The 13,948-nt window shown below is 39.3% G+C and overlaps 1 protein-coding gene across 1 annotated transcript in view; it reads left to right on the forward strand.

Annotated features, from left to right (window-relative positions):
- map2k5 (mitogen-activated protein kinase kinase 5) overlaps positions 1-13,948 on the forward strand; it is a 65,980-nt gene that overhangs the window by 13,743 nt on the left and 38,289 nt on the right. Inside the window, exons 9-17 of the mRNA XM_007563964.2 lie at positions 2,946-2,985; positions 3,104-3,172; positions 4,337-4,418; positions 5,135-5,196; positions 7,497-7,545; positions 7,661-7,734; positions 8,714-8,764; positions 8,889-8,960; positions 12,613-12,642. Coding sequence (XP_007564026.1) covers positions 2,946-2,985; positions 3,104-3,172; positions 4,337-4,418; positions 5,135-5,196; positions 7,497-7,545; positions 7,661-7,734; positions 8,714-8,764; positions 8,889-8,960; positions 12,613-12,642 — 529 coding nt within the window. The remainder of the gene's footprint in view (positions 1-2,945; positions 2,986-3,103; positions 3,173-4,336; positions 4,419-5,134; positions 5,197-7,496; positions 7,546-7,660; positions 7,735-8,713; positions 8,765-8,888; positions 8,961-12,612; positions 12,643-13,948) is intronic.

The raw sequence follows: 13,948 nt of genomic DNA on the forward strand, positions 1-13,948 counted from the left end.
CAATCTGACTGGCGTTACGGCTTATAAATACTCCAGCAAGGACACACACGACTCATGGATCCAGCGGGGCAATTAAAAGATCGCATTTGCCTGGCTGTGACTCTGGCGACATCTACTTAGACACCCACAGCTGGTTCTTTAGCATCGCAGCCCATTTTCTCCATTGATTTTGTTTTTTCACCTCATTGATTAGAGTGTGTATTGAAGGGCTGAACCTATTTGGTTAATGGTTGTGAGATTCTAGGATTGTGTCTTGGTCTCTGTTAGCAAAATCTAAATCAGCTCAAGTGAAACACCTTCAGAATAATACAAGCCTCTTACGTATCCAGACGCATTTGCACTTACAGCAAAAGTTAAATAAGGGTGTGTTTAAAGTCTGGAAAAGTGCTGAGTTTGATAGAAGTGTTTCTAAGTTGGACAAGAACTAAAATAGCTCAGAAAAGTGTTTGTATTTACAAACCTAATACCCAATTTCCTCCCAAAATCTATTGAGATTGTATTTTAGGCTTGAATAGCGTTAGTGATAGGCTCCTCTTAGCACAACTTCCACACGACATAGTCTTTTCTAGCGTCCAATCAGATAGTTTTTCAAAGCAAGAATGAACCTCCATCGGGCCGATGTTTGCAGATGTTGCCGTTACATCAGGTTTACAGGTGTACAAGAAACATGTAAATTCAAAGGTTCTGGCTCTGAATTTTTATATATATATAAAATCTCTATACTTAATTAATCGGAAACGAATGGGTTAAAGTCCTGGTCCTAGATTTGAACTTTAACAGTACAAACAGAGGTGAAAAGAGCCGACACCAATGGGAGTTTGACTCTGGAAAAATCTGAATCCCAAGTTCTGAGTTGGACAAATCATCTGCGTGTCGTTGTCTTGACAACAGGGTTAAGCACTTCTAGTTCCTGCGGAGAGGGAAGAAAACTTAATAAGTTTCTGAATGTTTGTATTTAGGCTTCTTTGAACCCAATTTATGACGTTTTCAGACAGGATGGCCAGCGAGAAGCACAGGTAGAGTGTCATTTATGTAACCCAGCCGAACATGCATGTCTGCTAGCCCTGATCCAAAAAGGCTTTTGTCCGTAACCCACAGCCCCAAGTTTAGAAGCATCATGAGAGGCTCTGTGAATACTGCATGATGGAGCTTTTATTACAGAGCAAGCTGGAGTGTAAATAAGATCCAGGCAATGGGGCACATTTACTAGGGTCAGATCGGGGGGAAGTGACGGTGGGGGTGCCCATGTAACCTTGTCCCCTAGCCTCCCGCTGTCACAGGCCTGTCACTGTAACTCATACGAGGATGCTGGGCCCTGGGGTGGTCAAGGCCAGCCTGAGAATAAAGCTTTGACCAAGCAGTCGTCACGACCTCTTTTACAGCCCCGATGTACTTTTTGTTCTAACTTTGACCTTTTTCACTATTTTATGTGGGATTTATATCTACAGTTTCCATCTCAGTGTATCTGTTTTTGAACCATCTCTTTTTTTTCTTTTTTTTTTTACGACTCTAAATAAACTGAAATTGCTGCCTATGTGTTATTTTGCTGTGTCACTCCTCTGCTTGGCATTTGGAGGCTTCTCTGTCACGACCACAAGTCATTTGGTGTTGCAGTAATTCTGCTCTGAATCACTCATACACACGGCTAAGTCGGTACATAACATGTGTACCCCTGCAGTCCTGCGTCAATTAACATCCTCTTTTTAATTAAGAAGCAGCTGTCATGCTTAAGTGCTATTGATTGTAGCTAACAGGAGGACAGAGAGATCAAAATGAAAACGGGGCCATCAGCTTTCTTCCACGATGAGGCGTACGATCAACATTCTTTCTAGGAAATTAAACATCCCACATAAGTCAGGAAATGTTTAAGTTTATCATTATGCAGCCTTTTCATTTCCATCTTTTTGATTAGGCTGCATGAGGAATGATCATCCATTTTTGTTTTGTTTTATTAGAAAGGTGTTTTTCTGTCACACCTTAGTTACCATCCTGGCTGCACAGGATAGCCACAGTAGGCGTTTGCCCTGTTTGTTAATACCTAACTCAGCCCTAATAGTTGCCATTAATTAAAGTTCTGGGCCAGTTTAGGAGCGAGTGCCGCAACAGCAATTTGACACCCCAAAGTTGGACACATTAAACACACTTCGTGGCATACTCACAGAGGGCCCACTGCATGTTGTTGGGTAAGGATCGCATGTCTTAAACCTGCAAATCAACCGACCCGCGTGACGTACGCCGAACCCACCTCCACTTCATCACCCGACAGCTGACGTACAGTGTTCGTCCTTGAGGACTGTATGTTAAGAGCTCTTGAGGTATTGTCGGGGCCACTGTAAACCGACCTCCAAGGCCGGTAACTAAAGCCGATGCATGCTGCTAAGGTGTTCGCTAATTAAATCATTAGGGGGCCGGTCGGCGACTGCAGCTTTACCTGCAACTCTAGACTCAAGTCTGGAGAGAAAGGGTTGCCTTGATCTGGTTTTAATCATTTAGTCATTGCTGATTTGAACAACAGAAAAAAAAAATCTATGTTTACTGTATTTAATAAGGAAATTAGTTTTGCGGTTTTTTGGAACGTTATTTCACTTGTTAATTACAGTGAGTACGATATTCTTAGACAAATAAAGTAGTGATTGCTACAGTTCCCTGTCCAGAACGTTAATGAAAGCCTGAAAGTAGGTGGAGATTTGTTTGCGAAGACCTTGGCATGTCTTTTGTGCAATAGAAAGGAAAAACTGAACTTATCTGTGTTTAAATCAAGAGTGAACAGAATCGTAGCTGGTTCTAAAGACTGACCATGACCTTTCTAAAGATAAAGAAATAATTGTATGTACAGTTCTTTTAATTTCATACAGTTAAAAATGACATTGAAAGGCAAGGAAGGGCGTTTTTAAGATTATGATTTGAATATATTTGCCCATTTGTTTTGTTTTTTTCTCCTCTAGAGCGTACCATGTTCTTAGCAAGCGTGTTTTAGCTGTCAAGGTGAGAATTTCTCTGATTGTATTGACTCCTTTACCGTGTCTTTCCATTGCATTTTTGTGCTTGGTTTAATAAACTCTACTTTCTCCTTTCTCTGTTTTTTTGTAACGTGTGAGTACAGGTTATTCCTCTGGATATTACAGTGGAGTTACAGAAGCAAATCATGTCAGAACTGGAAATTCTCTACAAGGTTGGTGTCTCCAGCTCTCATCTGTTCCTCTTCAGCAAAAACGATTCGTTTTTCCTCCTCCTGAATCTTTTTGACCATTTAATCCATTTCATGTTAAAGGGCTCCTGCTTCCACTTCATTTGGTTTCTAAGCAGCACTCCAAAAATAACACACGTCATTTATATTTTATGCAATATTCGGTTTCTAAAACATCAGTTATGATGAATATCATGACACAAAGTCATGTAAAAGCTGAAACATGTTACTGCGGCGGTGTGTGGCTACTTTTGATACTAAATCAGGATATGCTGCAGGTTCTCTAAAGGGTTTCCGCTTATTTGTCATAAAGAGGCCTCAAAGTGTTTGCCTTAGAGCCCATCTCAGTGCATAATTTGTTATTCACAATCAATTCCTAGCAAAAAGAAAAAATAAAGTTTTCTTGGTGGTAAAAGGCCTGGTGAAGTTTGGAGGTGACCTCCACACTCAGTCCAATCCCTTCTACTGTGTTTTAATACCCCCAGATTTACTTGTGAGAATATTCCACAACAGGACTTTTTTCATGCTCTTATTTACTCAGCTCTGCTCCTGGGAGCAAACCGTTCTTTCAAAAAATGTCTGCAGAAGCAGGCTTGGTGCCAAGATGCTGGATTTTACACAACGCTGGACATGTAGGATGATTAGCATAGCTGCATTCAATAATTTGGAGGGACGACCCAGTATTTTGGCTAAATGGTGAAGGAAAATCTACCTGGTAAAATGGTAGATTTATTAGGTCCCATCAGTGGAGTCGTATTTAGCTGCTGATAAATATTGGCAAGAGTCCTTAAATACAGAAGTATATGCAAATGGTTTATCTTTCAGTGACTAAATCAAAAGGGAGTTTGAGAATACTGTTGGCTGATTTTTTAAATTGAGAAAGCCTCCGGCATTATGTATCTATATTTTGATCTGTTATTTCTCCCTTAGGATGTACTACAAACACTGTCGCCATTATTAGACACAACTCAAGAAAATCCCTTCTAAAAATTTGAAAGGATAAACACAGTAGAAATCAAAATGCTTTACAGTAGCAAAGAAAGGAAGTTTTGTTTGCGCTAGCAAGATAGCAACCACTTTTCCGACTTTATAAATAAATCAAAATGCTTTGAGTTTTCCTTAATTATTCAGCGTCTTCTTTATTTGCAGTGCGATTCGCCCTACATCATCACTTTCTTCAGTGCCTTCTTTGTGGAGAACAGGATTTCCATATGCACAGAATTTATGGATGGTGAGTTTTTCTGCTACGTTGCTTTCTCCCTCACTGCCTACAGCTACGCAGAAGAGACTTGAGGGAAGAGCCCAGCTCCGTCTCTCCGCTGAGTATCCATTTACACTTCTGCAGATCAAAGGATCGCCTGATCGCTGTGAGCTGCTTAGCATGGCTGTGCGCTAAAAGCTACAAGGGCGTGATAAATCTTGACTGAAGTGCATTTGGAGATGTATGCACTGGTGTGAGATCGGGGACAGTGTGGTTCCTAGGCGTGTGTTTGTCTAAGTGCGTGTTAATGCAACGATTCCCATGTTTCACACATTCAGCAGTGCGTCAGTAAAGTCTGTAACTTCTGACTACTTCATGGAACTTTTCTTAACCTGAGTTACTAGTAAAAGTAAACATTATGCTAGGATCAGTTATTTGCATTATAGAAGATGGACTATAGCAAAAATCATCATGTAGTTTGACGTCACAGTCGTGTTGAAATTGGAGTTTTCCTTATGATTCTGGAACTACTTTTTATGAAAAATAAACAATTTTGAAGTGAAATTCAAACTAAACTGATATTTACCTTTAAACAAAATCTTAAGCCAAGGCATTTTCCTCCTCACTCAAATTGTACATGTTTTTTACTATGATTTTCCTTAGTTTCCTTAGAGGAAATGTAGCATTCAGTCATATTACACGGGTTAAACCCAGGCCTACAAACATCTTTGTTTTTCCCCATGCAGGTGGATCTTTGGACGTCTATAAAAGAATACCGGAGCACGTTCTGGGAAGGATCGCTGTGGCAGTAAGTTTCTGAGCCTGATTGTCAGATCAAGCATTTATTTTTAGTAGAGTTGGAGAAAGGGTGGTGTGCGTGTCGGATCCTTTTCTCTCATATGTTCTTATAAAGCCCTGTTAAAGCCAGCTTTTTGACGGAGACGGCCTTGAAGCCGATTAATGCACGGCTCTTTTCCACACTCATTACCCTCCCTCCGGCTCCGGCTCCTCTTTTGTGTTGCTTCCCCTTTAACTTTGTCCGTAATCAAACAGTGACAGCTATTTAATCAGTGCTAATTCTGTTTCACAGCTTTCCCTCCTTTCTACTGCCACAGTTGTTAATTATCACTGAAAGAAAAGCACCCGGGGAGGTTGCCAGTTGTTGCTCTTGCACCACAACCTTTCAAGACAGTTTTGTGTTTCGTTAATTTCATTCATCTCTTTATGTGGCATATCAGCGGTGGATAACAAAAGCTTTGGAAGTGGCTTGCATATTGTGTAAATGAAGAAATCACCGCAAAGTGGTGGAAAAACATTTGAAAATGAATAATAGTTAAACACCCATTTAGCTGTCAAAAGAGGATCTGTCAGGTAGTGGGGACAGTTTACACGAACCACGCATCTTTAAAAACCTTTCTGTCTCACTCGATTCACATTCATGTTATCTTTTCCAGGCATATTTCATTAGTTCCTTTATTCGTTGTTTAATTGTGTGACTAATTTCCAAGCTTAGATAAAATGATGATTGCATTTGAGAGTCTTAACTTCCAACATAGTTTCCCTTTTGCCACAGCAGTGCAAATCTTTTTTTAATCAATTCACCGCTTCAAGTTTGCACGATGTGAATCTGGGAGGTTTTCCTCCGAGTCTTCTGTCTTACGTGGCCATCGGTTGTGAACACTTCCACTACGGGAGAGGAGGCAGAGCTTTGTAATTTTAACCAACCCTGTTTTCTTAAGCCACAACTTCAGATTATTTCACAGTGTTTACTCTCTGAGAGAGATTTAAAATCGATTCTAATTCAAAGGATGTTTTTGATATTTCCACGTCTTTCAAGCCTAAACTCTGTATGATGTGTATCAAAGTAGCATTAACCGCAGTAATAATACGTGTAACAATACATCAAAAAATATATATATATATATTACATTATTAATTATCAATTTACATTGGTGCAAAATGTTAAGTATCTATATCTTCAATTTTAAGATGTTTATTTTTACATTTTTAAATGTTTATGTCTGATGCCTGTGAAAGCTTTGAAAGAAAATCAGTCAGTTGTGGGAGTCGAAGTAGATGCAAATGAAAAATAAATTGTGAATTTAAGTGAATAGAAATCTTATCATGACATGCTTTGTGATAAGGGCAAACATCGTATTGTCATCCAAACAAATTTATATAATATCACATTGGGATAAAGCAGGTGATTTATTCCCATAAACCACACGCAGATGAGGTGCAACATGTTGGCTTCTTCCATATTTAATATTTGTTAAATGATAACCCAAACCATAGTTTTTTTTCTATTTTGAAACAAAAATGGTGTGAAATATTCTAACTTGTCATGTTTATGTTGTTTCTCCAATCAAAGCAGACCTCTGTGCTTTATTTAATTAACATTTCTACAAAGGTTAGTTGATATTATGAATGTATTTGTATGTAAGCACTTTAACACACACGAGTGGTTGGGTTTAAATGTTGTGTTTTCTAACAAAAACCTCCACCTGTTTGAAAACTCTGGTGCTCATCTTTTACTGTGAGACGACCAGATTGGTTTGGTTCAACCAAAGATGTTTCAGGTCATAACCAGGGCTGGTTCTAGACCCGGCTCTTAACTGGTTCTGTAAGAGAGCCGGCCTACTTTTCCACCACCTGAGAGCAGGAGCCACAACGTTACACCAGTAAATGTCCTTCAAACTGTTCAACAACCGGCAGGGCTAGTGAATCACAATACCAGCTGCGGAAAACAGGAGTTAATCACAGCTTTCAGAGGAAAATTATTTTAGCACCACCTGGAGAAATTAAAGGACTAACAGAAATGAGTCAGAGATCAAGTTCATGTATTCGTAGGAAAATAATCGGCCGCGAGCGCAGCTGTAAACAGCGTGTTGACCTGCTTCGACTCTGACAGCTGATTTCTAAATAAACAGCCACTTTTTTTTCTTTTTTGTTACTCTGATACGAGTCTGGCATTGTGTTACTATCGAGTTCTGCTCGTGTGTTTTTTTTTTTTCATTTGACCGATTAAGAACGGAATGAAACCGAGTTTCAGATTTTTATCTGTTTAAAGTCATAATCTCTCCGTTTTCCCCGACCTCGTGTCCCCAGGTTGTAAAAGGCCTGACATATTTGTGGAGCCTGAAGATACTTCACAGAGGTGAGTAAGGTTGCTGCGTTATTAAAAAGAAAAAAGAAAAAACAGGGCAGAGTTGATAAAGACAAGCAGCAGAGTGCTGATGTCGCAGTTCTTATCAAGCAGTTTGTCTCCACAGATGTCAAGCCTTCCAATATGCTGGTGAACACCCGAGGACAAGTCAAGCTGTGTGACTTTGGTGTCAGCACACAGGTACTCTGATTTGTTTGTGTTGGAGCGAATGAAAGAATGCAGGATGGGAATGCGAGGAAGCTGTAGAGTGGAGCTGCGCCGCCGCAGCCCTGTGCATTCATAGTGTGTGTGTGCGCGTGGTCAGCTTGTCAATCACAGCATTCATTCTACACTCAAGACATCAGAGCCATCCCCAGGGTCATCTTCTCACATTAGCGCCCCCCTTTCCATTGTTCTGCGTCCTCTGAAAAAAAAAATAAAAAAAAATCACTTGCTATAATTATGACACACACACAACGCTGAGCCGCATTGATATGTATGCAGTAGATTGGAGGGGAAAGCGTAGGCAGCAGACAATAGCCTTGTCATCATGTGTGTGTGTGCGTGCGTGTGTGTGCGTGTGTGCGCGTGCGTGTGTGTGCGTGTGTGCGCGTGCGTGTGTGCATTACAAAACAAACTGTGTTTTGTAATGTAATCATCAGGGACAGACCTTCACCGTCCCCAAAACACCCAGAGCCGTGGACTCGGTTTTCCCTTTCAGCATCCTGGCACGCAAACAGTTTTCCCTTCTTTGGAAAATTGGTCCTTCATTCATAACCTTCACTTCCTTGGCTTCCTAAAGGTGAACACATGTGTCCCACCCCTCTTTTTGTTCTTTTTTTTTTTTGTTTACTTGTCTTTTATGCATGTAGACCCTTCATCCTTGCCTCACATTCAGTAGGACGTTAAGAAAAAAAAAAAAGCCATATGGGAGCAGACAGTCATTATCAGGGTTGTGTCACTGATGACATACACACTCTGATGCCATCGTCTCTTGTTTGAGGTCTGAGTGCACCCCCCCCTTACATGACAGTAGATTTAGGGAATGCAAATCAACCATAGCTGCTGTTCTCTTTCTGACGTCGTAAATTGTAAAACCTTTTAGTGTTATTTGTGTTTAACTATTATAATTTGAAGCTTAGTTACTTGATGTGAAGGAGTCTTTTCTTTCCTTCTGCAGCTGGTAAATTCTATAGCAAAAACCTATGTGGGAACCAACGCATACATGGCAGTAAGTTTTCTACTTTTTATTGTATCTGAAGGTAAAATTTTGCACTTTGATTTTCGATACATACATAATTATTTTTTTTTTTTGGTTTGTTTGTAGAATAAGCTAACTTGTTTTATCTCGACAGCCTGAAAGGATATCAGGAGAGCAGTATGGGATCCATGCTGATGTCTGGAGTGTGGGCATCTCTTTCATGGAGGTATACTATTTTATTTATACATTTTTTTAGACATCAAGCTTTTCCTTTTATATTTCACACAGAAAGGAATGTGAAAAAATTAGCAAGGAGAAAAATATCAAATGTAAAGTAAGGTGGGAGTTTTCAGAAATTTTCAAACCTTTTATGAACATGAAGGGAATTTATATGAATCAGATGGAAAATTTGATTCTGATTCTGCAATGTCATATTTGCATATTAAACATTCATAAAAAATATTATAGTAATATTAACATAAAGTTATTTCATTTCACTAGTCAGCAGGACCAAATGTTTTGCTTCAATAGTCTTGTTTCTTGGGACTCGGTAGTTTGGTGTTCTAGAAATTTCCTGCGTTGGAGGAGTTCATGCAGGACGCTGGCCTCCGTACCTCTATGTGGAATAGCATAGCTGCACTCATTGCACTGGGATTAAGTCTGGTTGCTCTAGTCAAGATATTGCTGTAACGTATTTTCCGTAGATATACCAACCTTTTCTTTGAGTAAAATCTGGGCTTATTCCTTTTGATGTCCAGAAATTCCCTAAGAACCTTTTGTAGCTTTATACATCTACAGCTGAAACGTAATATCAACTATTATGTGTGTGTCTGTGCACGGTCATCTTTTTTCCATCACTCTACACATTGTTGATCATGTTTGAGGGACGCACTGCTGTCTAACATTTCAGCTTAACAACTAGACTTCCCCGTTCTCCTGTCTTCCCATTTGCACTATTGATTTTCCATCCGTTTCTGTCTGCAGTTGCCTCTCTGCCATGCAACAAATGATTCATGCCCCTGTCTCACCTTTGTTTGTCAATAATGTTTAATTCAGTCACTCTAACAAAAATGGATGAGCTCAGTATGATGCACTCCTGTTGAGATTATTAACACATAATCCGTGTGATGAAGATGACCCATCTCTTCGTTGCTTGCTACCGATGAATGCATTAAGCAAATTAAAGGAAATGACCTTCAGTTTCACTCAGTTTGGGTCAATCTTTAAGCCACTTCTCCATCTATTTATGATAAAAAGAAGAAAATGTTGGGAGCACCTTCAGATGAAAAGCACCCACCTCTTCAAAATGTTCAAAAGGCGGCGACGTGTCAAACAACGTGTCACTTAAAATAGTACAAGTACACGTTTTATTATGCAAGGCGTTGACTGCGTTGTCCTCCTGTTCTTTATCTGTCTATGTCAGTGTTTCTCAATCATTTTTGGGCCAGCACCCACCTAGCCCTTATTCAGGTCCCTCACCGCCCCCCACCAAAGAATTTGTAGGCTACTTTGATCTATTTGCAAAACGTCTGAGCTCTGCAACATTAAAACATGGATAGAACTGTAACTACATTAATCATAGCTCTTCTTCTCTTCAGTGTTTCTGTCGGTTTCTGGTGGTGCAGCTCTGTGCTGCCTTCAGGAGAATGGGACATCAGAGTATCATCCATAAAATTTCACCCACATGACATTTATTGTGCAAACCAGAGCTTTCAGTGGAGAAACAAAGTTCCAGGTCCTTTTAATGCCATACAAATATGAGACAGAAACATGGATTATATCTTCATATAGACCTGTCTATTGAGTTATAGATTCATAGTTTTACTATCTGTTCATAGTTTTACTATGAACAGATTTGTTCTTTGTTTACAAAGAACAAATCTGGTTCTTAATCAAATCCTAATGAGTTAAATTGAAAGTGTCATGGAGTCATTAGCCTCATGACAATAACACTGACATGAAAAATAATATTGAAGGAATAAATATATCAAATCTAATTAAAAACATAAATAAGTGATAAGTTCTTTACTGTTATGATCTGTAAGATATATTTATTCTCAGTACTAGATATGGTCTCAACAAACCCATGGCACTTCAACAATATTATTTTACCTTTTATCTGGAAATAGTGTCTGTTTATTCTTGCCATACAGTCCTCTGTATTAAGTATTGCCCGAAAGGTCTTGCCATACCAGTTTATTCCTCTGTATTTACTTTAGCTTTTTAGTTTATTCTTGCATTTTCTTCTTCATTCATTCCCATTTAGTTTCCTCTGATTAGTATTATCCTCTCTTGGTTTATTGCTATGTCCACTTTAGTTCTTTCCTGTTGCTAGATTTACTTTATCATTTATTGACGCTCACCATCAGTAATCTTCACTCATCACCTGCTGCGCCACCTAATCGTCATGTGTTTCACATCATGTGTTGATTTTTCACTGTTTAGCGTCGGATTCTCTGTTTTTATGCCATAATTCACATCTAGCTCGTCGCTCCGTTTATGTCCCGCTTCTCCTGTTTCAGAGTTTTACACAATGTGCGCGTCAGTTTTGTTTGTTTTTTTTTGTTTTGTTTTTTTTACTCCCTAACGTGCAGGGCGGTCGGGAAACATATCGATGGGGAAAAGCCAGATTGACATAAACCTTTTAAAACAACAGAAACAATTTCGGTATTCTGATTATTGAAATTTAAAAGTGCTGTTGTACCGTTGTTCTATCACACCCGTTTCATACTGGACCACTTACAGCACCGGTGTTAACGCTATAAAATGAACACTCTCTATTGTGGAGGGATTTCTTTATTTAAATGGGTTCATTTTTCAGAGGGATACACAGTGAGGGTATCGTGATTTTAGTAATTACATGTTTATAAGAGCGATTTTCTGTTGTCCTTCCATGGAAGCGGGCAGCCTTCAAACGGAAATAAAACACTTTTTAATATAAGTTGCTGCTTTGACATGATCACAGAACTGGCAAAACATATGTACAAAAATACCAGACAAAGTGAATCACAGCAACGTCATCAGCCGGTGTAACGCTGAACTGATGTGGTGAAGCTACAAGTATCAGGAGAACGGAGCTCCGCCAAGAAGCTACAAACACTGAATAGAAGGAGAGCTGCCATCGATACCGCTGCAGCCAAGCATGTTTTAATGTTACACAATACAGTTTTAGAAAGTTGCTCAAAGTCTAACCTGGTATTGTTGTGCATATAAGGTGTAAAGTTTACCTTCGACTAAACGCTCCCCAAAGGAATCTCACCGCCCCCCTTTTTGTAAAAATTTCCGCCAGCGCCCCCTGCCATCCTCTGAACACCCCCCGGGGGGGCGGTACCGCCCACGTTGAGAACAGCTAGTCTATGTTGTTCCGGTGAGGGGGGGAGGAGGGTAGGGGGGAGATTGCATGGAGGTTATTAAGTAATAGCTGACGTTTGACCGAGAAGTATTACCAGCAGGTGGGCACTAAGCTTACTTTGAAGGCTGGAAGTCTCCGCTAGTACATTTGCTTCAGCACCCACGTTCTCTCACTCTGTCCATTTCTGAATACAAGAAGTGGGAATACAATGCTGTTTGAGCGCATAAAATTTAAATATACAGTTTAATCTAAAGCTTAATGGTGTACAATTAAGTTACATACCGGAGCATACGCTCCCATGTAAAGATTATAGCCAGTGTTTGCCACAACATTCAGCCCAGTTGTTATGAATGTGTGTTTTTGAGTGTCCTAATAAAGAGCTATATAATTTTGATGTTATTCATTTTTTCCACTGTTGGGATTTTTCACACATAGGAAAATAGAAATTGCATGAAGTGTTTTTGTAATTTGTTTTTTGGTGTTTTTAGATCTCTTTTATTAGTAATTATTGTTCTTCTTCTCACAGTTGGCTCTTGGCATGTTCCCGTACCCTCAAGTAAGTCGTTTTTAATTTTGTGTTTGTATTGCATTTATAAGTATGAACTGTACTTGACAGATAAATAGCAGTATCTTAAAATGTAGTTGGGCATTATGCACGATTAAAAGCAATGGTTTCAAAACTTCTCTCTAATACAGTAACGTCTTAATGAGCGGCCACTGATGGCTCCACAATAACTGGAGGTTTCTCTGGCTCAATAGGCATAGAGTGCTACAACACAACCCCTCCCCCACCTGTTGCTGTGCACTTTTGTCTTCCTCACAAGGTAGAAAAATTAAGGCGTGTGTCCAGTCCAGTCATGAAAAGCACCATCCATCACTCTTATTTAGTTAACACAATTTTAAAGCTACTAAATAAGAGTGATGGATGGTGATTTTCATGACTGGACTGGACACACTTAAAGCACGCTAGTGAATTTAAGCTGCCGACAGCAGGCTTCACCCCGGCAGATAGCCTAATTAATAACCAGCTTGTATTTCTTGAGGTGTTTTATAAACAGCCGATGGACATGAATTGATATTCTGCTCAAAAACATGGGAATAATACTATGAAGTTTGACAGCTTTTTGTTTCAATTTTCTGGCTACGCTTTCTTCTAGACTTCCTGTTAGAGTCTGTGTTAAAATCAAATTAAGCATGAATGTTACAGTTTAACATATAACAACAGCACTGGTCAATATTTTATGTAATTCCAACAGCAGTAGGATGAGTTGTTGCTTTTCTGTGTTTCTTTAAAGGGATGATTTTATCAATTAATATAGTTTGAAATGTGTGTGTAAATACTGTGAGATCATGATATTTCTAATCTAGGTTGATTTACCCCCCCAACAAATTCCTTTGATTGTTTTTGGGTGGAGGTTCTGCAGATTGCTCCTGACTGACACTGACATACTAATAATCCTAGGAATTTTCCGTTCCTGTTTATACTGATAAATATTTGTTGTTTAGATACAGCTTTCAGTGTATGAGGCTGTTGTCTGGGCCCGTTCCCTCCTCCTCATTACAGTAAATTAAAATCCTCCTCAAATGTAATTGCTGACTACAGAAGTGACTTCCCAATCCCATCAAGTCTTAATTAGTACTTTAAGTTGGCTTTAACTTGCTAATCCGTCCCTGAGCAATCTGAATCTGGTCACCTCAGGATACCTGCTGGCTGCTCTCCTGCTAAGAATCTAAAGAAGCGGATTTATGTTCAGGATGTATTGTGTGAAAATCAATCTCTCTTTACAATAAGGTAAAGAGACCTTGACTTTACTATAAGGATCTTAGATTAAAAAAAAAAAAAAAAAGAAAATATATATATA

This window comes from Poecilia formosa, unplaced genomic scaffold (genome assembly GCF_000485575.1).
Source record: "Poecilia formosa unplaced genomic scaffold, Poecilia_formosa-5.1.2 Scaffold153, whole genome shotgun sequence".
Lineage (NCBI taxonomy): Eukaryota > Metazoa > Chordata > Actinopteri > Cyprinodontiformes > Poeciliidae > Poecilia > Poecilia formosa.